We start from the raw sequence: 26,796 nt of genomic DNA on the forward strand, positions 1-26,796 counted from the left end.
CACCAGCCAAGGACAATACAGGCGGTAAACCTTAAACCCCTACCCAGATCTAGACAATGGACAGAACCCTTTACATTTTTTTAATTTGTTCACTTTACATACCATTGTATTCCCTTCCATCATCTCCTCCTGGGCCCACCTTCCCGCCCTCCACCGTCCCACCCTCAGACCTCATTCTAACCATCCCCTAGTCATCGGAAAGGGGAATCCCTCCCAAATCATCTGACCTCAGCCTACAATGTCTCATCTGGACTGCCTGCAACCTCTTCCTCTTTCCTCTGGCAAGACTGCCCCACCAGCAGAAACTGATCAACTAGTGGGCACCAGAGTCCATGTCAGAAGTATCTGCAACACCCCATATTATGGAGCCCACAAAGAGACTGTGCTGCCTACTGACTACATATAAACAGAGGGTGTAGGCCCTCACCGGTGGTGGTCCTTGGTTGGTGCATCAATATCTGAAGCACCCATCCCCCACTGCCTGGATTTATTGGCTTCATTGTGGAGCTCCTATTCCCCCAGGCCCTTCTATCCCCCAACTCTTCACAAATTTGGTTGTGAGTTTCAACACCTGCTTCTACTCCCTGCTAGATGGATTTTTTCCAAAGGACCTCTATGTTGAGCTCCTATCCTGTTCCTTATTTTCAACAGTTTCTGGTTTCTATTCTATTTGCCCTTCTGAATGAACATTAAACATTCTTCCTAGGGTCCTCCTTTTTTATTTAGCTTCTTTAGGTCTGTGTATTGTCCTGTCATTACTGTAGCTACTATCTGCTTATAAATGAGTATATACCATGTGTGTCTTTCTAGGTTTTGGTTACCTCACTCAAGATGATAATTTCTTATTCAATCCATTTTTCTGCAAATTGCAAGATTTCCTTGTTTTTCATAGCTGAATAGTATCCCTTTGTGTAAATGTACCACAGTTTCTATATCTATTCTAGATTGTTTCAAGATGCTGAATATTACAAATGAAGATGCTATGAACATAATTGACCAAATTCTTTGTTGTATGGTGGTGCATCTTTTTGGTATATACTCAGGAATGATATAGCTGGGTCTTGAGGTAGAACTATCCTAATTTTTCTGAGAAAGTGGTAGATTGATTTCCAGAGTTTCCAGAGTACAAGTTTGCAATCCCACCAGCAATGGAGGAGTGATGACCTTTCTCCACATCCTTGCCAGCATGTGCTGTCACTTGCATTTTTGAACTTAGCCATTCTGACAGGTTTAAGGTGGAATCTCAGAGTTGGTTTTTTTCATTTCCATTTCCCTGATGAATAAAGACATTGAAGGTTTCTTTAGGAGTTTCCTAGCCATTCAGTATTCCTTTATTTAGAATTCTCTATTTAGTTCTGTACCCCAATTTTAATTGGATTATTTGGTTTGGTTGTGTTTAATTTCTTGAGTTCATTATATATTTTGGATATTAGTGCTCTGTCGAATGTAGGGTTGGTGAAAATCTTTTTCCAGTCTTTAGGCTGTCACTTCATTCTGTTGACAGTGTCCTTTGTCTTATGGAAGCTTTCAGTTTCATGAGGTCCCACTTATTAATTGTTGATCTTATAGCCTAAGCTATTGGTGTCCTTTTCAAGAAGTTGTCTCCTGTGCCAATGAGCCCAAGGTGCTTTGCCAATTTTCTTCTAACAGATTTAGTGTGTCTGGTTTTATGGTGAGGACTTTAATCCACTTGAACTTTCATTTTGTGAAGTGTGATAAATAAGCATTTATTTGCTTTTTCTACATGTAGACACTCAGTTAGAGCTGTACCATTTGTTGAAGATTCAGTCTTTTTGCTGTTGTATAGTTTTGGCTTTGTTGTAAATAATCAAGGGTCCATAGGTGTTTGGGCTCATCTCTTGGTCTTCCATTTGATTCCACTGATCCATAAGTCTTTTTCTATGACATGACAATGCATTTCCATTATGTTTGCTCTATAGCCCAGTTTGAGATCAAGAATAGAGATACATCAAGAAGATGGAAATTATGGAGAAATTCAAGGTAGACTTTATGACAAGTTGAAGACCCAGGTTGTCTATGACTTCATCCGTGCCAATATTTCTATGCTTAAATTTCTCAAGCCAAATAACTTAAAACTATACATATTCTTCAGATACAAATGTTCATATTTCCTTGTATTGCCAAAAAAAACCCTCTCAAACTCATATCTACATTACTAAGGCTGGAAGAAAAAAAGTGGCTTATATGTGGTAAGAAAAAGATAAAAGATATAATTTTTCTGAAAGTTCTGGAGACTGGAAATGTTGGGGTGGCTGGGATGACTGTTTAGCCTTATAGTGCCACGGATTGGTATGGTTCAGGCTTCTCCACGTGACCTGTTGATGGCCTTCTTCTCGTTATGTCTTCATCTCATCTTTACTCTACGTTGCTGTTGAAATCCCATCTTCTATACCCATATCATGTTAGCCCATTTGTCTCTAGAAGAGTATTGTCTCTAAGAAGTGGGATGATTTCTCAGCAATACACCACTTGCAAGTTCAACACTCAGACTTTAGTAATGAGGCTTAGTGTAGATCACCTGCCTGAAATGCACCAGTGAGGGGCTGTAGTAGTAGATGGAGATTAGGTGGCCTAGGATCCACTAGTGAATAGCTAGGGAAAAGGTGGGGCACAGCGTAATTTCATAGTATACATGATGCCCCATGTTCAGTATTTGCTACCACAAAAACTATAACAACAACAAACAGCCATAGACGTTATCTCTAAATATGGAAACTCTGAGATGTTCATACTATGACTTCAACATATGGGGCTCCAAGACAGCAGAATTTAGAAAAATCTTTGTTAGAATGACAAGGTTATTTATAATGTTTTTAAGTGTGACAAAAAGCAAGTTTGTTATGGATGGATGGTGCAGCAGCTAATAGCACCCACTGCTCTTACAAAGGACGCTGGCTTAGTTCTTAGCACCCTTGTCAGGCAGCTCAAAATCTCCTGTAACTCCAGGTTTAAGTGCTCCTATTTCCTCTTCCAGCATCTTTGTTCACTCCATACATGTAGTAAACGCACAAAGATACACACATACACATAACTAAAAACAAACCATTAGAAAACAGCAGATTAAAACATGACTGAGTGATTGAGAGGACTGGCATCTCTTCCAGAGGACAAGGCTCAATTTTCAGAACCTGCCTGGCAGTTCACATACAAATATGGCTTCAATTTTAGGACATCTGACACCTTTGTTGGCTCTGCAGGCACCTGGGACTCCATATAGTACAAAACACGCATACATTGAAAACATCCATATGCATAAAATCTGAAATTTTTTAAATAATTAGTACATGGTACAAAATCCTATTTAAAAATCATAAGTGATAGCTAAGCTGAGTGTAGATGCCTCCTATGAGCCCTTTCTTGTGGCTTTTCTATATGAAAGCCCTAGTATATAGATGACATAAGATTTTGAATAAAGCCCATTATTACAGCTAAGAGTGTTTTCATCATATTTTCTCTCATTGTTACCAGGTTCAAAACTCTGATACTCAGACCCACAGTACGTTTATATATGTCATTTTGAAAATTATTATTATATTTTCTCTTTATTTTTGAAAGCAATTTTTAAATTTAAATAGATTTTGATCACATTCTTTCCCCCTCCCCCAAGTCCTTCTAACTACTCTCATCCTCCACACCCACCCAAATTGAGGTTCTTTCTCAAAATTTTCCGTTTAGAAGCAGCTGATGCTAAAGATATACTATATTTAAATACGTGACATAATAAACTATAACAAATGTTTTGTTTTTAATTAAAAAAATAAAAACAGTCCCAAATACAATTAATTACTCCCCCAACCATTAAAAGTAATTAGAAGAAAAAAACTAAAAGAACCCCCCAAAAAATTACAAAAAAAATTGTCAGTGAATACAAATCAAGCAAACAAACAAACAATCAAAAAGCATGGACTCTTCTATATGTTTGTCTAGTATTCTAGAATATGACATCCTCTCTGGGGAGTTTGATATACTCAGTGTCACTAAATTGGAAATAATTGGTTCTCCTGCCATGTGTAAGTGAGATTTCTGCTGTTAACTTTTACTTTAGTGAGTACATTTTGATTCAATAATTTATCAATTCGTGCATTCATTAATTTAAAAACTTATGAACATAAGATACAATGAGATAAGATAGGCAAACCAAAAGAAGGGAAAAGCCTCAAGAAAAGTCACAACAATTAAAGACCACCCTCATTGGTCCTTAAGGGATTCCATAAAAAAACCAAACCTGGGCGCTCTAATATTTACTCAGAAGACCTGTTACAATGTTCTCACTATTCACTTTTTCTATCACAACAGCTGCTTCTTGAAGGTGGGAAAGATTATAAGATCAGTGGATCCCAAGATAGTGGGCCCATTGTCACAGTGCTCTGGTTAGGAAGTGGGTTCATTGGCCATAATCAATACTTCTGCAGACCTCCCTGTGTCCAGATATGTTGGCTCTGATGGTATCCTTATGATGCTCCTCTCACTTCTGGGTCCTATTGTCACCCCATTCTTCCAAAGGACACTCAGTGCTCTGTCCAGATTTGGGCTGTGAGTCATAGCATCTGTTTTGATCACCCACCTGGTAGAGTCTTTAAGAGGATAACTATTTTGGGATAATATCCACTTATAAGTGAGTATATACTATGTGTGTCTTTCAGGGTCTAGGTTACTTTACTCAGGATGATCTTTTTTAGTTCCATCCATCTGCCTGCAAATTTTATGGTTTTTTTTTTTCATTTTTAACAGCTGAGTAGTATCCCATTGTGTAAATGTACCACAATTTCTGTATCCATTATTTGGTTGATGGTAATCTAGGTTGTTTCCAGTTTCTGGGTATTGTGAATAAAGCTTCTATAAACATAGTTGAGCAGATGTTCTTGTTGCATGGTTGAACATATTTTTGGTGTATGCCTAGTAGCGGTAGAGGAGATTTTGAGGGAGTGTGATCAGTAGTGAATGGTTATCCTGGTTTATATTTTGAGTTTGAGATCAGGCAGGGCTGCACAAAAGACATCCCTCAAATGAAAAACAAAGCAACAACAACATCTTCTGGAATCTGACTAAATATGGATTCTTGGAGATGTAACAAGAAAACCTCAGTCATCTCTTGCTAGCAATAGTTACTTCTGATTTTTTCTATATTTTATTTCTGTCTAAAGTTTTCAAGACATTTTGGGATCATAGTTGTATGATTTCTTCTTTATTCTATGTTTGGAAAATATTAATAAGATTTTAAAATTACATTAATGTATTTATTTTATTTGGTACCGTCATCTGATATGTGTATACACCAGAGGACAATTTTGGCATGTTTGTTATCTCCAATCATGCTGGTATGAAAATTAAACTCAGGTCCTCATGCTTGGAGTCAAATGTATTTACCCATTAAGCCAAGTCACTTGCCCAAGATTTGATGATAAAATAATTTTAGGTGAAACAGTAGATTTTATACCATGGCACTAAGCCATATACATGTTCAAGGTCAACAGATCATATGAAGTATCCCTGTAAGATTCAGATTTTTAATACTATTCCCATGGAAACAGCTCTTCAGGAATATCTGCCATCTTCTCCTGAAATATTTTATCAAATTTTTCAGCCTGGGCTACTGTGAAGTGATTCTTCCAGTCCCCAACGATGCCTGGAAAACGTAAAGAAAAATATTGAAGCAGATCTTATGATAGATTTGAAGTCCATCCTATATCATAATTTATCTGTGTAAATATTTCCTAGTAGATGACTAATATTCTCAATCCAAGTAACTGAAAACTGTATAAATCACACAGACATAAATGTTCATTTTTCTTGCCTTTAAAAATCCTCCCAAAGCTCATATGTTCTTTCACAGAAAAAGGCACAATAGTCTTGGTGAAATTTTTTAAAAAGATACTTTTTATAGAAAATTATAGCAAATAGAAGTCTGAAATCTGCTGTTGTCTGGAGTCTGTTCTTGTTTAGAGCACCAGAGACAAGTTGTTTGAGGGTTTTTTTTTTTCACTTGGCCTTACATAACTACCTTCTTCCTGTATTATCATTTTATCTTCCTCTTTAAAAGCATTTGGTTAGTCTCCTAGTCCCCCAGTCTTCTCATTTTAACTAAATTGTCTTTCTTAGGGACTGTTGCTAAGAAGTAGTGTCACAGCTGCTTATGTTGCATTGTCCATGAATTTAACATTCAGTATTTTATTCAGGAAGGCTTAGTGTAGAAGCCTGCTTATAATCCTCTAGTGGGAAGCATGGAACATAGGCCAGTTAAAGCTTATCTGCTGAGTATGTATAAGTTCTATTATTATCATTACTGCCAAATAACTTAAACTCCCAAAACACAGGCATTGTCTCTATATAGGCACAATCAAGGGTATGTGAAACTACTACTTAAACTTATGATGCTGGGAGAAAAAGGTAATTCAGACATATCCTGTTAGAACAACTATTTCACAAAAGTTCTATGAAAGTGGTGTAAGCATGGGCTATTGTATTTTTGTTTGTTTGTCTGTTTTGTTTTTGTTTTTGTTTTTGTTTTGAGGTGGCTCAAAACATAAGGCTCTCATATATCTTGCAGAGTAATTGAGTTTATTTGCAGCACCCAAGCTGGGCACCTCACAATTTTCTATAACAGCAGCTCCAGGAAATCTAATGCCTCCTCTGGCATTTTTTCGGTACCTCCATGCAAGTACCACACACTCTTTTGCACATAGATACACATAAATAAAAATAAGTAATTTAAAAGTTAAGTATTTGAGGGATGGTCTAAGATTCAGCATCAACTGATGCTTTTCCAGGATATCTGAGTTCTACTCACAGCACACAAGGGTCAGTCACAACTATCCATAACTCCAGTCCCAGAGTACCTGATGCCCTCTACTTGCCTTCATTGGCACTTTATGTGCATGGTTCAAGAAATATGTGTAGGCAAAACACACATACACATAAATAAAAACTAAAAAGTACAATGAACACACACACATATAAATTTTTTCTTAAAAAGTAAAATAATATCTTCTTCTATGGGTAGATTTCCTGTTGTCTCTCAGTATGAAATATCTAGTGTGGTGATAGCACCAGGTTTTAAATAAATCTCATTAGAGCTAAGGCCACTTTCATACTTACTCTCAGAACTTTAAACCATTCAGGCCAATGGGCAGGACATTCTCCACAGTTGAGTGGAGAGTGAGATGTGGCTTTCTCACGTACTCTGGTGCCTCACATTTGACCATGTCCCCTGGAGGGGGAGACTTGGTGGCACTCAGAGGAAGGACAGCAGGTTACCAAGAAGAGACTTGATACCCTATGAGCATATACAGAAGCAGGAGGTCCCCCTCAGTCACAGTCATAGGGGAGGGGAGTAAGGGGAAAATGGGAGGGAGGGAGGAATGGGAGGATACAAGGGATGGGATAACCATTGAGATGTAACAAGAATAAATTAATTTTTAAAAAAAACTAAAAAAAAAACCATTCAGGAGTACCTTTGATGTTTTTTAAGAAGCCAACCTTTCTTTTTTTTTTTTTTTTTTTTTTTTGGTCAGTTTAAGAGATAGCCAAACTGACTAAAAGAAAGGTGGGTTTCTAAAAAAAAATCAAAAGCATTCCTCAATGGTTTGAGCTGGTTCCCGTAGATCTATCCTGCAGAGCATACGCAAAGGTCCACTGTTCTTCACCCCAGTAAACTGCTCAGCTTTCTCTGTAGTTACACAGGGATGCTTCATGAGGTCTCTGACCCATTTCACTGTAACAGATTGTACTTGGCAAAAATAGCGTCTGGGAAAACATCTGTGGGTTCCATCTCAGATATCCTAAAAGCTTAACCCATTCCAGCCTTAGATCTGAGTCCTAAATCTTGACTGGGTGTGCGATGACAGGAGTAGTAGCTCCTACAAAAAAGAATGATGGTGTAGACTAGGATAAATGCTCACATCTAGATGATGAGGAGTCGTGGTCCTGAGACGTTGAGGAAGTAGCTGGGTAAATCAATATAATATATATGGCTGGCCCACTGGGTGGCATCAGGTGTGTAACATTTTAAGCGTCTAATGTGTTTCTGCAACGCCTTATCATCTCAGACACTTTAACTGTGTCTAGAACCAGTTCTTTCAAAAGTAGATACTTGTCCCAGTGAGACAGATCAAGATCTAAGAAAATTAATAGTGTTAGCTTTCAGAGGTCCTCCCTTCACATTCAAGAACTGACATGGTGGCTTACAAATTAGTGTAATGCTAATCACAGAGGATCCAGTGCCTTCTTCCATGGCCTATGTGGACACTGAACACATGTGGTAGACAAATATGCCTAAAAAAAAAATCCATGCATAAAGAATACATTAATACAAAAGTAGATTAATCAGCAGGAGGAAGTAACTTTTGCTTTATTGTTGTTATGGTCCTTATTACAATTTATTTTTATTTGCACGTGTGTGCACCTGTATGTATGTAACTGGGCAGGTGCCACAGTGCCTCCATGGAGAGAAAAGAAGAGTCCTTTAAGGAGTCAGTTCTCCTAAGAATTTGGTTCCAGTTCATTAAACTTGGTAAAAAAAAAAAAACACTCTTAATCTACTGAGCCATCTCATTGGCTCTTTTGTAAATTATTTTGAGGACAGAATCTCATATACGTCCATGGTGGTTTGAAGTTGCTATGAAGCTAATAATATCCTTAAACTCCTGAGGATCCAGTCTCTACCTGCTGTGTGCCAAGATTACATGCATACTGTAACAGGCTTCATTTATGCAGGATTTAGGATGAAAACTAGGGATTCATCCATTCTAAGTAGGCACTCTAACAACTGGGCTACATCGTAAACCCAAAATGACTTCTTGGAGTACATGAGATGTGCACTTCCATAGATTGAAGTTTATTAACACAAAAATTCAAGTTTTTTTTTTTTTTGCTTCTGTGTGCATATTTGTCTGCCTGCCTGCCTGTCAGTCTGTGTGTGTGTGTGTGTCTATCTGTCTGTGTGTCTGGGTTTTTTTATTTTGCTTTTCTTAATTGTTATTTTATTATTTTTTCTGTTTGCTTTTAGGATAGGGTCTCACATAGCAAAAATGGCCTCAGATTTGTTCTGTAGCAAATGATAATATTGATTCCTGAGTCGTCTGCTGCCAGTCTCTAGAAGATATTGGAGATGTCTTACAGAATGTCATGGTCAAGTCTCTTCTGTCTGTTTTTTCCTTTTTTTTCTGTTGTACCATGTCTCTGGAACATTCTCCAGGCTTCTCAATGCATATGGTGACACCAACATGACTACCTCCAAAGTAATTTTTTCTCACCCATGTGCAATAAACATCCTTCAAGTACCGGGAACATGTATCAGCTCTACTAAAATGTTTCCAGAAAAGGACATGTAACGATCTCTCTGAGTTGCAGTAATTAATGTTAATATATACTTACAAAAGTGCAAGCTGTCTTTTAATCAAAATATGGATTTCCAGTTGAAATGAACATGTTAAGTCTTAGCATCCTTTCCCAATAGCAAGAAAGCTCTCATGGACTGAGATTACATATCAGAACTACAGCATTTCTCTACCTTTTCTCATTAGTGACTCTCGGGCTTCCTTATGAATTGTAAGTCTGTTAGGAAACTGCATGTTTTCTTTCATGACCTGGAAAGAGCTGTTCTTCAGCACTAAGTCCAGCTCCCTTGGTTCCAATGTCTTTCCTAAAAACTCACAGATCTTCTTGATGGCACTCCTGGTATCCTAAAGGAAAACAAAAATACCAGGAAAGTAGGAGGAAAGATACTGAAGAATATAGAGAAAGAGGAACAGCACAGAGAATCAAGAAAATACTAAAATAGTTCAAAGAGGAACAATCATAGAGGTAACTAATGCCTCTAATTGTTCTACGACTTCCACCTATACATTTCCACAAACATTGTCCACACTCACAAACACACACACATACACAAGTGAAAGACACACACACAAACACTAATAACTTTTTTTAAAAAATACATGAGCTGAGATGGATCAGCATATATAGCTCCTATGGATGACTACATTTGCAGCCAAATGCATGTCAGATAGCTCCCCAGTGGGGACAGTTATTGAGTGTCTTCCTCTACTACTCTCTGCCTCACTCTCTTTAGACACCTCTTCACTGAACCTGAAACTCTTTCTGTTTTGGTTAGCCAGCCTTTGGTTAGGCCAGGCAGCCTTTGAGTTCCTGAGATCTACTTATGTTTGCTCCCCTAATTTAAGCATACATAACCATTCCTAAAGTTTTTAACTAGGTGCTTGGTTTTGGAATTCAGGTACTTATTCTGGCATGGCAAAGGTTCTTACCCACTGAGCAATTTCTGCAGACATGGCAGAGAAAGACACAGAACACACAATGCAAGTGGAAGCACTTGTGTGCCACCTCTGCATGAAATAAAAGCTCCTTGTGCTGATGCAAAATGAAACTGGAAAGTACCTCAAAAAAGAGCTTGGATCTTGAAGAAAAAAAAAGGACAGACAAGAAGCGCGATAATGTAGGGAGCAAAGGTCACATTTAGGATTCTCCCTGAGCCAACATTGACAGAGGATGTGGAATGGGGAAACTGAGGATGGGATGTGCTACCTGGAGTGAAGTGGGTAGAGGCAGTGTGGTGACTGAAAAAAAATGACTCTTACCTTTTTCAGCTCTTCATAACTCAGAAGCAGGATGTTGTCTCTGTTTCTCAAGGACATCCAGGCACGTACATGCTCAAACCATGAACCACCTGGTACTATGTCAGGGAAAGCAGAATGTGGAGACTAAAGAGGTAAAACCAGGAGTTCTGGACAGCTAGATAGCTTAATGACTACATGTGGTTAATGACAAGCCTCATGTCCTCAATTTGATCCCTCTGACCCACTAAGTGCAAGAAATAACTGAACTATCAAGTTTTGTTCTGACCTCCAGAGACAGGCTGTATTGAAGGTATGCACATATGTGAACAATAAACGAATAAATAAAAGTAGACACTTAAAAAGAAACCAGAGGCCATCTCTATACTCTTCCTTAACCTTTAGCCACTGTCCTCATTTTTAATTCGCAACTGGCAAATCCTGTGCATGTGTGCAGTAGTAGGAGTGTGTTTTGAAATTATATTTTAAAATGTTTATAATGAGAATTATGATGCCCAACTCATTACTCCTATTCATGACCTCACAAATCTAAGGGGAAGTACGGTAAAAGCAAACCTCCTCAAAGATGCAGTCAGCATGGGTGTGAGAAAAACAAGGCATCTCCATACATAAACAAAAAAAGGGAGCCTGTGTTTTAATACAATCCTTCTTTAAGGATTACCTCCGTCACTTCCAAAAACAATTGGTCTTGCTTACTCAGTCTTGGTGTTCTTCATAATTTCATAAATCTTATTGCATTTTTACCGTGTATATAGTGTAGTTGCATGTCTGTTCATATGTTCCAGGCTGTTTTTGGGTACTGGACCATGTGGAGGCCCAAAGCTAATATCAAGTGTCTTCCACAATTGCCCTCCACTTTATTTACTCCAATTGGCTCTTTCACTGAACTCTGGGCTTGACAATTTAATTTTAGTATGGACTGCAAACTTTTTGTGGGTTTAGTATCTGTCCTGTACTGTGTTACAGGGCCTGTGACACCTGCCTGGATTTTGTCTGGGTCTTGTCACTGAAGTTACAGGAGATTCATAAGCACCCACATCAATTTTGTGCTCAATATTTTAGTCCTCTGAAAAAGCAGTCTTCACTCTTAACTGCTGGGAAATCCTTCTAGCCCCACTTTTTGTCTCTTGCTAGTATAACTCTATCAATAGATTTTCTTCATTATTCTTAATTGTACCAGGTTCCATTCTGCCTACTGTTTGTCTAGATCATTTTAATACCATATGAGTCTTTGAGTAGAAACTGTTGTTACATAAATTGTGATGTGTGTGTGTGCATTGTATACTAGCATATATGTGTGCCTGTGTGTGCATTGGCGTGTTTGCCTGTGTGCAGTGGGGAAAAATGTCTTTCTCTATTCCACTCTTCTCAAAGTCTTTAATGATTGGCTCTTCTCTAATGTCAGAGCTTAGAATTTTCACCTAGGCTGGCAACCGTAATCCCGACTGGATAGCTTGAATGAGATACGTCCTATAGTCTCAGATGTTTGGTGCTGTTGTTTGAGTAAGCTTTATGTCACATGATCTTGACGGAGGAAGAATGACACTGATGGCAGCTTTGAGGTTTCAAGGGCTCTGTCAAGCCCATGCTGCCTCTCTCTCTCTGAGTCATACTTATTCTTAAGGAGATAAGATCTCAACTACTTGTTCGAGCTTTCGTGCCTCTGCCCTATCACCATGGATACTTACCCTGTAGGACCACTAGCTGAACTAAACTTTCTGTTATAGGTATTCATGATCACAGTGTTTCATCACATCAAAAGAAAAGGTGTTATTACTACCAAATCTTCTGTCTCTGCCTCATAATACTCCAATACCAGGGCCACAACTCTATGAAAAACAATTCCCAGCTTCTGTGGGTTATAGGATCTGAACTTGGGTCCTCATGTTCGTGCAGAAAGAACCCTTACCTGCTAAACAATATCTGTATCTCACATATGATCTTTACCTTACAGGTTGTGATTCTTGAGCATCGGAATGAGTGAACATTCTACAGAATCACAAAGTGGATGTTGGTTTGAGTGGATTTATAGTCCCTCAAAACCAGCCTTAGAAATTTAGTGTGACTCTGTCTTTAAAATAGAAGAAAAAGAAGAGCTGAGGATCGAGATGGTGATAGAGTACTTGCTTGTAATGTGTGGGCTTTTTTGTACTGAAACATCGAGAGATCCAGGGAAAAAAATGGAATGTTTAACCATAGAGAAGGCAGAGCATGGACTGCAGCTCTGTCACTCAGTTTATATGCTTTCCAGTGTTGATCAAGCTCACAGGTTGCTGGGACACACAGAAGGAACATAGAGACTTTGATCTTCCCAGGCCAACACTGCTCAGCACACTCACCATTTCCTTGAATGAAATCCTCAAAGTATCTTTCCAATGACTCTGGTTTCTTAAAGAAATCTGTGGCAAGCCAGAAGTAATAACCAGACACAAGAGAATCTCTGGGATTCCTGAATAAATAAATCACCTTCAATACAAAAATTGGAGAATGAAAATACTTGCACTGAGTTTCCAGCATCTTCATATGGTTTCCCAGAAAATTTATTAAAAAGCCCCTTCCAAATACCAATGGATTACTTCTTTTTATTTTGTGTCACTGTGTTTTTGTACGTATGTGTGTGGTTGTTGTTTTATTTGTATAGACCGTGCTTTATTTGTTTGCATGTATATGGCTCATATATGAATGTCAGGGCAGAGTCTTATAATCTGAGGTCCCTTGTTTTACCATTGAGTAAAGACCAGGGATGTCTTCCAGCTTGACAGGCAGGACAAGGACTTTAACATGTCAAGCTGTCTTCCTCTTTTGAGGAGTGGATGACAGTCTCTGGTAGTGAAGGCAGGCCCTAAATAAATGGTGTAGATGATAATGATCTTGAGATGATACTGTTGTTTTTACCTCCTACATAATTTGATTACAGCCACATGCTGGGAACCCTTGATTCTTTGATTTTGTTATAAATGGTTTACGGTGTGCATTAATAAAATAGTTATATTAATATTTTCCTGAAAGTGTCACTTTGCTAGGATTGTAGCAATAGAAAAACACAATGAATATTCCTTCTGGACCATGAAGGAAAGCTCCAAGGAGGGTTCAAAAGACAAGTGGGTTTTAAGATTAGATTAATGTGCATGGGTCTCTTCCTGTTTGTACTTCCATATGTAGTCACTGTCTGGGAGGCAGTAAGAGGGAGTCAGATTCTCTGGAATTATAAGAGGCTGTGAAACAAGCATGTGGATGCTGAGAATGGAATCCAGTTCCTCTGAAACAGCAGCAGATGCTCTTAACCTCTGATGCACCAATCCATATAATCTAAGTGTAGGTGGTTTTACACTTCTGTTATGTGACTGAAGATCATTAGAAGAGGTCTATCTAAGAAAGTGTGCAGTATTTACATGCAAGTCTGTACACAGAAACACAGCACCGTGCAGTCACCTACTTAAACTGCAGTCTAATAATAATGATCTGCGCTGTGTCAGATATCCAGTACTACTCCTGGTCACTTGTGTTCCTTCCTCTGTCGGCCACAGTAAAGGATTGAGTACTTCTGATATGAATGGATTCCTAGACTCAGTTTGGTGTAAACTTAGCCATGACCCCATAGCAAGCCATAGTTTTTAAATACTGGTACATGAGCAACTTGATTCATGCGAAGAAAAGACCTAACAGAATTAATTCCGTGCATGAGACAGAAGCAACTTACTGAATGAAACTTGTCTAATTGTGAGCCAGTGAAATGGCTCAAGATGTAAATGTGCTTGCCATGAAATCTGAAAATCTTAGTTTGAGACCCTAGAATCCCATGATAGAAAAGTGAACTGACTTCACAACAGTATCCACTGACATTATACAACACACTTGAGAGAGAGAGAGAGAGAGAGAGAGAGAGAGAGAGAGAGAGAGGGAAGGAGAGAGGGAGAGAGAGAAGATGAGAGAGAGAGAAGCAAAATGCACTCAAATTCACACACAAATACACAGGAACACACACATACAGACATGTACATACACATACCATTACACACTCATACATACACACATGCACACTCATACATAAACATACATACCCTCTCTCTAACACATACACTACAAGTGCACACACATATATCACTATATGTAAAATAGAAAAATTTAAAAGTTGATTAATTCTTTGTAGCAATACAAAAGAAGAGTGTCTGCTATACATTATACATATAAATTCTTGCATGTTTGGCACAGTGGCACAATCCTCTAATTCCAGTATTCATGGATTGGAATAAAGGATCATAAACCTAGTTTCAACATCAGCTTCATAGTGAGTTCAAGGCTAGTGTGGGATTCAAGATAACTTGTCTCAAAAATATTAAAAAATTAAAACGGATGAAAATAAATTCTTTGGGCTGAGAGACAAATACAAACATTTGCATACACACACAACACACATTCATACACTTGTGCACATATACACAGTGCACCTGCACCACCACATAGACAAAAATGTCTATATTCAATGAACATGCACATACTATAAAGTTTTCTGTACATACCACACACACACATATACATGTATAAACACCAGTTTATATGCACTCATGTACACACATGTGCATACACCACACCATACACATAAATAGATCTGTAACACATAATAAATTTCTTTGTGGTTAAAATGTGTTTTAAGTTCTACTACTACATCATGACATTGCCACTTAACTGGGGATGTATGGGAGCTCCAGATAGCTGTTCAGCAGTATGGTCTTAGGTGCAATAACTCACTATGACTAAGGCCTGAAACCCTTAGGAAGCATCCAAACCTACCCAAAGAGATAGGTCTTTAGCAAGGTCCCCCAGACATCGATATGCATGACAGAATTACAAAACCCTGCATGGGAGAAACAGCACAGTGGTTAAAGCTACTGATCACCACACCCATGGGTCTGGGACAAGTATCCTGGACTCACATAATAGAAGAAAAGATCAACTTATTGCAAGTTGTCCTCTGAGCTTTACTTAAATGCCGTGGCATAAACACATATACAGATACACATACACACATGAATACATTAACACATGTAAACACACAGATTTTTATAAAGAGGGTCTAGTGGCCAGATAAACGCTTGCTACTCTTGAAGAAGAACTGGGTTTAGTTCTCAGCATCCACATTATTAGGTCTCACAGCCATCTACAGCATTACAAATATTTCCAGTTATTTGTGAGCTAGCATCTTGTTCAGATATTTGCAGGCACTTACATATGTGTGCTAAACATGCAGACAAGCAGGTGCATGCACACAAAGACACGCACAAGTAAAAACAAAATTTTAAATTAATAAATAAACAGAAAGAGCTTATAAAGCAGCTATTACATAGTTCTAGATACCGACACTGACCTTGGCCTTGGAACTGAAGAAAGACTTGGGGAATCTTTTGACATGTAGGTGGGAGGTGATGAGACGTGGGCCCTCCTTATTTCTTAGTTTTTCACTGGATTCATCAACTTCTAACCATGGTGAACGATGTTCAACAGGAAGAGATTTGATCCATGTGGAATCCCCCTTGGACTGAATCAAACAGACTATCTCTACCAACCAGTTGGTTCCTAGATGAGAGGGAACAGTAGAAATCACTCATTTCAACAAGACAGATAAAAAAACCATTGTAGCCAGTTCCAAGGAAGAATATGATCTTCTTGTTCTCTCTCTCTCTCTCTCTCTCTCCTCTCTCTCTCTCTCTCTCTCTCTCTCTCTCTCTCTCTCTCATATTCTGAATGTGTGTGTGCTTCTGTCTCTACAACTCTATAATCTTACATAACTCAGGCTTCCCAAGAATTCTCTACATAGTCATTGATTCTGTTAACCTTCTGGTCACCATGACTCTCCCTCTGGAATGCAGGGATTACAAACATGGATTGCCTTGATAAGTTTGTCGTGCTATATATATATCAAACCCAGAGATTAATAGGTGCTTGTCAAGCACTCTAGCAACTGAACTTCATGCTCAGATCTGGAAAAATCTATGTAGTCAATAAAGAGTTTGGGGTGGATAGACCATGGGTATATCTGGCCTCTTCTGATAATCAGCCACATGTGAGATTTTTATAGCTACTGACAACAGTGATGCAGCAGATATTTGCTTCCATTGTGAACCTTGAGATTATGGACTGTACAAATCTGTTTCTTCTTTGGTATTGTTCATCTCTACCACACACTTTTAATACAAGAACTTTCCATTTATTTTAAGCAGGTGATTATGGTGTTCTCAGCCAGCCCTAATACACAGTTTTAATCCAGGAGCTTTCTTTAACCAGGATTTAATAAATCTAAGTCAAGAGATGGAACAAGAACCTAACTGACATGGATTAAGAAAAGAAAGGGGGGATCCAAGATGGCAGCGAGCGGGGTGGACCTTGTTTAGAAACCGGAGTAATTCAGTCAGAGATTTGGACTATTTTCTTAACCAGGAACACCAAGCTTCCCACTCCACCGCAGTGGAAGAATTCCATTGTTCAACAGAAATAAACTACAGAAATCCTGGACATTCCCGAATACATGGAGAACATGGACCAATTGGAGAGCAGCTGCTGCGGTAGTGCTGCTGGACAACACTAGGTCTAGCAGGAACAGAGTGTATTTCTGGGAACCCACAGAGAGTTTCAGAGCCAGTACAGAGAGCATGGACTGCCCTAGAGAGCAGCCGCCAGAGCTGCAGCCACCCAAGCAGGTAAACAGGAGCACAGGCAAGGCCCCGCCTACTGAGGTGATTAGCGCGGTGACCCTGCAGGTTTGGTTGGCACGGTGTCTGGAAGATCTGGACCATAGTAAGTCCAGGGGGAGCAGAGAGAGTGTTTCTGGGCTCACAAGTCTGCAAAGAGTCCCAGAACCCAACAGGAGACCAGGCAGTTGGGGATACACCCACCAGCTGCAGTGCTAAAGCTGTGTTCATACCTTGTCTAGACTGTTCTAAGAATTCAGAGGAAGAGTGCACTCTACCCAGCAGTAGGACAGGTGCCTGCCATTATTAATCAGGAGCTTTGTATCTGAGACTGAACTGTGGGCAGTGTATCTCCAGGCTGGAACTACTGTCCTAGGAAAAACAAAGGACAATGGGTGGCTCTGATGCAGACCAATGCGTTAGTCCTGAGAAAGTCCCAGGGGCCAGGGGCCAGGTGAGCATGAGTACAAAACCTAAAACCAGAGCCAAGGGTGTTGGCCTCAGCTATGCCCCCTGTCTTCCTCTCAGACCATTCATGAGCCCATTAACCTAGGGGGAACAAGGAATGTGGTTATGAGCCTACCAGTCCACAGAGAAACCCAGGGCCCTCACAGGGGACCACGCAGCTGTGGATATCCCCCTCCCAGACACAGCACTAAAGTGGTATACTCAGATGGTCTAATCTAAGAAGCAGGAGGAAGGGTGCACATTGACCAACAGTTGGACAGGTTCCCGCCAGTGATAACCAGGAGCTTGGTATCTGAGACTGAACTATGGGTACTGTAACTCCAGACTAGGGCTATTAGCCCAGGAAAACAGGTGGTTCTGATCTCGGAAAAACCTGCAAGTCCTAAGAAAGCCTCAGTGTCTGGAAACCACTGCAACATGAATGCAAAATCAGAACTCTGAGCCAAGAATGTTTGCATCAATTGCAACCCCTGTCTCCCTCTCTGACCACCTGCAAACATGCTGGCCCAAGGGGGGACGGAGAGTGTAGATCAGGCACACTAGCCCTTGGAGAGACCCATGACCCAAACAAGGTCTCAGGCAGCTGCAGTCACACCTCCAGGCACAGCTTTAAAGCTTCTCACTGCCGAACAGGCATGCCTGTGGGTGTGTCACGCCTGCTCACCCTTCGTCTCCCTCTCTGGATGCTTGGTGGGCCTGTTGGCCCAGGTGGAACAGAGAGCGTGGATCAGGGCCCCAACTTCAGAGACAGCAAGATGACTAGAGGTCAACAAAAAACTTAAACAACAAAAACCAAAAAAATATAAATATATATATGGCATCTCCAGATCCCAACTAACCATAAGAACTCAAATACAATTGAAATACAAGAAAATGACCTCCAATCCATAGTAAGGAAGATGATAATGGAGGAAACGAATAATATCTGAAAAGAAATGCAGGAAGATGCAGCCAAACAAATTGAAGACATTAAAGAGGCCTATCAAGAGGCACTGGAAAAAATTCAGGAAAAGACAAACAGCCAGATGATGGAAATCAATAAAACAATTCAAGATCTGAAGGCCCATAGAAAGTCACTGGAAGAAACTCAAGAAAGCACAAAAAGCCAGATGAAGGAAATCAATAAAACAGTCCAAGATCTGAAGTCGAAAATGGAAACAATGATAAAAACACAGACAGAAGAAAGACAGGAACAAGCAAACTCAGAGAAGCATGCAAGTAATACAGACCTAAGCTTCTCTAACAGAATTCAAGAGATGGAGGAACAAATCTCAGCAGTAGAAGATTCTACAGTAGAACTTGATCCAAACATTAAAGGAAATGCTAAATCTGAAAAATTCCTGACACAAAACATACAAGAAATAAAGGAAACCATGAAAAGACAAAATCTGAGGATAATAGGAGTTGAGGAAAGAGAAGATGCCTGGCTCCAAGGACCTGAAAATATCTTCAACAAAATCATAGAAGAAAATTTACCCAATTTGAGGAAGGACATGCAAATAAACATACAAGAGGCCTATAGGACACCAAATAGAATAGACCAGAAAAGAAAATCCTCCCGTCACATAATAATCAAGACAGAAAATATACAGAATAAAGAAAAAATATTAAAAGTGGAGAGGGAAAAGCGCCAATTAACATTAAATGGCAAACCTATCAGAATTACACCCGACTTCTCAACAGAGACCATAAAAGCCAGAAGGGCCTGGACAGAGGTCCTGCAAACCCTAAGAGACCATAGGTTCCAGGCAAGAATACTCTACCCAGCAAAACTTTCAATAACTATTGATGGAGAAAACAAGATTTTCCAGGATAAAAACAAATTCAAACAGTTCCTAACCACTAATCCAACCTTACAGAAGTTAATAGAAGGAAAACTCCAAGCCAAAGTGACAAACTACAACAGAAACTATATGGGATTTAGATAAGTATACTGTCGCAAAAACAACCACCCAAGTACTCTACTGCAACCAACATCAAAATCAAGGAACTTAATAGTCACTGGTCACTAATATCTCTCAACATTAATGGTTTCAATTCTCCAATAAAAAGACACAGACTAATCGAATGGATGCATAAGCAAGACCCAACATTCTTCTGCATCCAAGAAACACATCTCAGCCACAAGGACAGACATTACCTCAGGGTAAAAGGCTGAGAAAAAAAGTATTCCAAGCTAATGGACACAAAAAGCAAGCTGGTGTAGCCATTTTAATATCTGTAAATTAGACTTTACAACAAAATTAATCAAAAGAGATGAGGAAGGATACTTTATACTCATCAAAAGTAAAGTCAAGGAAGATGACATCACAATTCTGAACATCTATGCTCCCAATACAAGGGTACCCACATTTGTGAAAAGACCTATTAAGAAAGCTCAAACCACACATCGATCCCCACACACTAATAGTGGGAGACTTCAACAACCCACTTTCACTGAAGGATAGGTCATTGAAACAAAAACTAAACTGAGAAGTACAACATTAACCAATGTCATGAATCAAATGGATCTAGCAGATATCTACAGAACTTTCCACCCAACCACAAAGGATTATACCATCTTCTCAGCACCCCATGGAACCTTTTCCAAAATTGATCACATAATAGGTCACAAAGCAAGCATCAACAGATTCAAGAAGAATGAAATAATACCATGTATCCTATCAGATCACCATGTTCTGAGACTAGACTTCAACAACAACAGAAACAATAAAAAACTTACACATATATGGAAACTAAACAACTCTCTACTTGATGACTACTGGGTCAGGGAAGAAAGAAAGAAAGAAATAGAAGACTTCCTGCAATTCAATGAAAATGAAGGAACAACATACCCAAATTTGTGGGACACATTGAAGGCAGTGCTAAGAGGAAAATTCATAGCACTAAGTGCCTTTAAGAAGAAAGTGGAAACATCCCACATAAGTAACTTAATGACACAGCTAGATGCCCTAGAAAAAAAGAAGCAGAAGCACCTAAGAGGAATAGATGTCTGGAAATAATCAAACTCAAGGCTGAAATCAATAAATTAGACACAAAGAGAACAATTCAAAGAATCAACAAAACCAGGAGCTGGCTCTTTGAGAAAATCAAGAGAGACAAACCATTATCCAAACTAATTAAAAGGCAGAGAGACACTATCCAAATCAGCAAAATCAGAAATGAAAAGGGAGACATAACAACAGACACTGAAGAAATACAAAGAATCATAAGATCATATTTTAAAGGCATATATGCCACAAAAATTGAAAATCTAAGGGAAATGGACAATTTTCTTGATCAATTCCACTTGCCAAAATTGAATCAAGAACAGACAAAAACCAATTAAATAGTCCTATTTCTCCTATAGAAATAGAAGCAATAACAGTCTCCCAACCAAAAAAATCCCAGGGCCAGATGGATTCAGCACAGAATTCTACCAGACCTTCAAAGAAGAGCTAATACCAATACTCTTCAAGCTACTCCAAAAGAAAGAAATGGATGGAACTCTACCAAATTCATTCTATGAGGCCACAGTCACGTTGATACCTAAGCCCAACAAAGACCCAACAAAAAAGAGAACTTCAGTCCAATTTCTCTTATGAACATCGATACAAAAATACTCAGTAAAGTGCTTGCAAAATGAATACAACAACATATCAAAGATATCGTTCACCAGGTAGGCTTCATTCCTGGCATGCAAGGATGGTTTAATGTATGGAAATCCATCAATGTAATCCACCATATAAACAAACTGAAAGAAAAACACCACATGATCATCTCCTTAGATGCAGAAAAAGCATTTGACAAAATTCAATACCCTTTCGTGTTTAAAGTTTTGGAGAGATCGGGAATACAGGGCACATAACTCAACATAATAAAGACTATATACAGCAAGCCAGTAGCCAACATCAAATTAAATGGAGAGATAGTCAAGGAAATTTCTCTAAAATTGGGGACCAGACAAGGCTCCCCACTTTCTCCATATCTCGTCAATATAGTTCTTGAAGTTCTAGCCAGAGCAATAAGACAACTAAAGGAGATCAAGGGTATCCAAATGGAAAAGGAGGAAGTCAAATTATCCCTATTTGCAGATGATAGGATAGTGTGCATAAGTGACCCCCAAAATTCCAGCAGAGAACTCCTACAGCTGATAAACACCTTCAGCAAATTAGCTAGATAAAAAATTAATTCAAAAAAGTCAGTAGCCTTCCTATATACAAATGACAAACATACAGAGGAAGAAATTAAGAAAGCTACACCCTTCGCAATAGCCAAGGCAACATAAAATATCTAGGAGTAACTCTGACCAAGCAAGTGAAGGATTTATTTGAAAAAAAACTTTAAATCTCTGAAGAAAGAGATTGAAAATGACATCAGAAGATGGAAGAATGTCTCTTGTTCATAGATCGAGGGAATTAACATAGTGAAAATGGCCATCTTGCCAAAAGCAATTTACAGATTCAATTCAGTCCCTATCAAAATACCTACACAGTACTTTAAAGACATTGAAAGATCAATTCTCAACTTCATAGGGAAAAACAGAAAACGCAGAATAACAAAAACAATCCTATACAATCAAAGATCCTCTGGAGGAATCTCCATTCCTGATCTCAAGCTGTACTATAGAGCAACAGTAATTATAACGGCATGGTACAGGCACAGAAATGAATCCACACACATATGGTCACTTGATTTTTGAAAAAGAAGCCAAATCTATACAATAGAAAAATGATAGCATATTCAACAAATGATGCTGGTCTAACTGGATGTCTACATATAGAAAAATACAATTGAACCTATATTTGTCACCATGCACAAAACTCAAGTCCAAGTGGATTAAAGACCTCAACATAGAACCAGAGACACTAAATTGGTTAGGAAAAAATGGGGACGAACCTAGAACACATTGGCAGAGGAGACAACTTCCTGAACAGAATACGAACAGCTCAGGCCTTAAGGTCAACAATTAATAAATGGAACCTCAAGAGTCAGAGAAGCTTCTGTAAGGCAGGAGACACTGTCAACAGAACAAAGCAACAGCCTACAGACTGGAAAAAGATCTTCACCAACACTTCATCTGACAAAGGTCTAATATCCAAAATATATAAAAACTCAAAAAATTAAACACCACCAAATCAAATAACCCAACTGAGAAATGGGGCTCAGAACTAAACAGACAATTCTCAACAGAGGATTATCAAATGGCTGAGAAACATTTAAAGAAATGCTCGTCTTCATTAGTGATCAGAGAAATGCAAATCAAAATGACACTGAGATTCCATCTTACACCCATCAGCATGGTTGAGATAAAAAACTCAAGTGACACCACGTGTTGGCGAGGATATGGAGAGAGAGGAACACTCCTTCATTGCTGGTGAGAATGCAAACTAGTACAACTACTTTGGAAATCTATCTGGTGCTTTCTCAGAAAAATGGGAATAGGGCTTCCTCAAGACCTAGCTATTCCACTCCTTGGAATATACCCAGAAAATGCTCTACCACACAACAGGGGCATATGCTCAACCATGTTCACAGCTGCCTTATTCATAATAGCCAGAACATGGAAACAGCCTAAGTGTCCCTCAGTAGAAAAATGGATAAAGAAACTGTGATACATTTACACTATGGAATACTATTCAGCTACCAAAAAAAAGGAATTCCCCATATTTGTGAACAAATGGATTGAACTAGAAAATATCACAATGAGTGAGTTCACCCAGAAGCAAAAAGAGACAAATGGTATATACTCACTTATATCGAGACACTAGCCCAAGGGGTACCTCCCATGAAAGACTTTACTTACCAAGAAAGTGGGTCAGAGGGGAGGACATCCTATTGGGACTTTAGGTGAGAGAAGTATGGGAGAATGGGGAAATAGAAGGATCCAGAGGGTTCTGGAAACCTACAAGAAGAACATTATGACAAGTGGATCTGGGTCCTGGGGTCCTTCCTGCTCAAACTAGACACCAGCCAAGGAAAATATAGGCAGTAAACTTTGAACCTCTACCCAGACCTAGCCGATGGACAGGAGATTTCCACCATTGAGTGGTGAGTGAGGTCTGACTTTCATACAAACTCTGGGGCCCCATTTCTGACCACGTCCCCTTGATGGGGAGACCTGGTGGCACTCAGAGGAAGGACAGCAGGTTACCAAGAAGAGACTTGATACCCTATGAGCATATACAGGGGGAGGAGGTCCCCCTCAGTCACAGACATAGGGGAGGGGAGTAAGGGGAAAATGAGAGGGAAGGAGGAATGGGAGGATACAAGAGATGGGCTAACAATTGAGATGTAATATGAATAAATTAATTTTAAAAAGTTAAAGCCATTCTAAACAAGTAACATAAGCCAACAGGTCTCCAAAGATACTCTTATATTAAGACTTTTATGTTTTCTGTCTTGTATTTAAACTAAAACCATAACAGAGTCAACAAGATTGCCAGTCCATTAATGGACTGTATCTATGATTAAAAGTATTGCTTTAATATTAGTTCAAAACTATGTTTAATGTTATTCTAACAACTGATGCAGTTTATGGTGAGCTATATCAGTAAATCAGTTACCTGAGAGTTAATAAATGCAACTCCAGAGGGAAATGTAATGCCCCAAATTGGCCTGTATTCACCACCTGTCCAAGAGCCAAGTAACTTCCAGGAACACTTGTAATTATAGTTCTTGGGATGTAACAAAGGCTCATGGGGAAGTATAGGCTATAGGCTATCGATTTGTCCTTATAAGCACCTGAAACATCTGGCTTGAAGCCATCTCAGCTGGGAAACTTTGGCGGAAGAGTCTTGACCAAAGTCCATATCTTGGTCAATGTTTAATACTTAGTAAATGTTTGCTTTAAATTTGTCCCAAAATAGTGGGGTTGGTTTTTTCTGGTGAATCTCAGGATTAACAAGAGAAGCAATGGTAAACATACAGTGAAGTATTCATCACTTTTGGCAGACTTTCTGCAGGCAGAGCGGTTTTTCCCCCAAACAGGGGCTGTGTGCTTAATGTCCTTGAATGCACTAAGCTAGGGAAACAACCATCTTGCCTCTAGTTTAAGCATCTCTAGCTTAAGCAGCCATATTCCTCTCAAAAGAATAAATATTGTGTAAAGGACCAGAGTCCACAATGCAGGATAGTGTAGGAAAGTCTGTGTTATATGCAGGCCATATTCCACCTGAACACAGCCCTCAGCATCAAATAATTTCACATTGTTCCATTTCATGCCCATTTAAAGATGGATGGACAGAACACTCTCCACAGTAGAGTGGAGAGTGGGATATTACTCTCTCACATACTCTGGTGCCTCACCTTTAACCATGTTTAACCTGGACGGGGAGACCTGGTGGCAATCAGAAGAAGGACAGCAGGTTACCAAGAAGAGACTTGATACCCTATGATCATATAGAGGGGGAGGTAATCCCCCTCAGGAACAGTCATAGGGGAGGGGAATAAGGGGAAATTGGGAGGGAGGGAACAATGGGAGGATACAAGGGATGGGATAACCATTGAGATGTAACAAGAATAAATTAATAAAGGAGGAAAAAAATAAAGATGGATTCTTAATGGAGGGCCTTCATTTCCTTCCCTCTTCAGTCATCTCCAAGAATAGAGCTTGAGTGTCTCCCTCTGTCTCTACATCTATTATTTTTGTTGTGGTTATTTCTTTGAGTGGACAACTGAACTGTTGCTTTACCATATCTTTGTCATTATTTTATTCTCTCTATCTTGATGGGAAATAGCATTATTCTAACTTTCCTGTTTGTGGGTTCCTTTCTCCAGGAGGCTGGGCTGATAATCTGCTCACCAAGTGTTCTTCAGTTTTCCTCAGGCTAGCTGAGGAAGGCTCTGTCCCAAAAACCAGTCACAAAGAAGGCCTCCCGGGCAAAGGGGGAGCTTTTGGGCCAGATTCCTCAGCTCAAAGGAGTGCAGGGCAGCCACACTTAGACAATGGGACTCCGTGTCCCTTCCAGCAGGGGAAGGGAGCCTCTGACTTGTGAAAATCCAGATAACCAACCGCACTTGGTTGAAATAAAGACATTCAAGAATTGAAGAGCTAGATTTTAATTCACTAAGCTTAAAGATAAAAGAAAGATAAATACAGAGAGCTACAGAAGGAAAAATGGGAAAATCCACACCCCCACACCAGATCTGGGTTTTTAAACCAACGGTAACTGAATAGCAGGAGACACTCCCAGGACACATCCCAGGGATTATCTCCAGAGTACCTTTGATTTTTTTTTTAATTCAAAGAGCCAACTTTTAACACATTTGGGCCTGGTGGGCTCTTTTGCAAGCAGTGGGTATTGCTCACCTATATCCAAGCACGAAGCTTACCAGGAGGGAACATCTCTGCAGGCAGACAAGGGCCCACACCTGTTCCCCAGGAACTGAAAATTACTATAAAGACTATAGCATCTGTACACTGAATAGGAGAGAACAAAGATGTGGCACTTAACATGTGTGGCTTTCAGCCTCAACTATCCATTTTGTTTGAGTGCAAGAACTGCAGCTTAGTTATAAACACTTGATTAGTAAGTACAAGGTCCTAGCTTTAATCCAAGAAAAAAATTAACACTTACCTGATTTGGGATAAGCCACCATGTAGATATCATCATCCCTTACCACAAATGTTTCACGAACTTCCCTTAAATGTTCAAATGAGACAAGTGAAGGAATGATAATGTTTCTTAATTCCAAATCATATTTGTCTGACATGATTTTAAGCTCAGAGTATTTTCAGCTCTACCTACTCTTGCAGGTAGTGGCAGATACCCAGAAACTCTATTTCATAGTGAAGACAAAAGGGTCAGTGAATGAGTCTCACTGTTTGTGCAATCCGGTGGTTGCCAAAAACAAATAGAAACTTTGAGTCTGGGTCATAAACTTTCTTTTGAGTGACTGTTAGTGTTTGCATCTGAGCTCTAAGACAAGGAGAAGGATGAATAAACACCTAGGAACTGGTGTAGTTGGCTTAGATATGTTATAGCTCTGTCCAGACATAAACATTTTGGAATCTTTCTGATATGGTAGACAGTTTTTTTGTTTTGTTC

General features: G+C 39.3%; 1 protein-coding gene across 1 annotated transcript; it reads right to left on the reverse strand.

Moving 5' to 3' along the window:
• Window positions 1–276: 276 nt before the first annotated feature.
• Window positions 277–26,515, reverse strand: LOC311591156 (sulfotransferase 2A1-like). The gene is made up of 6 exons (XM_084770524.1): window positions 26,326–26,515; window positions 15,979–16,187; window positions 12,953–13,079; window positions 10,617–10,711; window positions 9,530–9,701; window positions 277–5,647 (listed from the first exon to the last, which is right to left on the reverse strand). The coding sequence occupies exons 1-6, from the start codon at window positions 26,459–26,461 to the stop codon at window positions 5,535–5,537; spliced, it is 852 nt and encodes a 283-aa protein (XP_084626650.1). The 5' UTR covers window positions 26,462–26,515; the 3' UTR covers window positions 277–5,534.
• Window positions 26,516–26,796: the final 281 nt, after the last annotated feature.

The sequence above is a fragment of the Acomys minous genome (assembly GCF_964271855.1).
Source record: "Acomys minous genome assembly, chromosome: 20".
Taxonomy (NCBI): Eukaryota; Metazoa; Chordata; class Mammalia; order Rodentia; family Muridae; genus Acomys; species Acomys minous.

What these genes read in the sequence shown, in the direction of transcription:
- LOC311591156 (XM_084770524.1), bottom strand. Translation starts at nt 26,461, where the DNA reads ATGTCAGACAAATATGATTTGGAATTAAGAAACATTATCATTCCTTCA. An exon ending in TCTTCAGTTCCAAGGCCAAG is followed by an intron (nt 13,080 to 15,978) that starts GTCAGTGTCGGT and finishes TTTGTATTGAAG; the next exon opens with GTGATTTATTTATTCAGGAA. An exon ending in AGAGTCACTAATGAGAAAAG is followed by an intron (nt 5,648 to 9,529) that starts GTAGAGAAATGC and finishes TACGTTTTCCAG; the next exon opens with GCATCGTTGGGGACTGGAAG.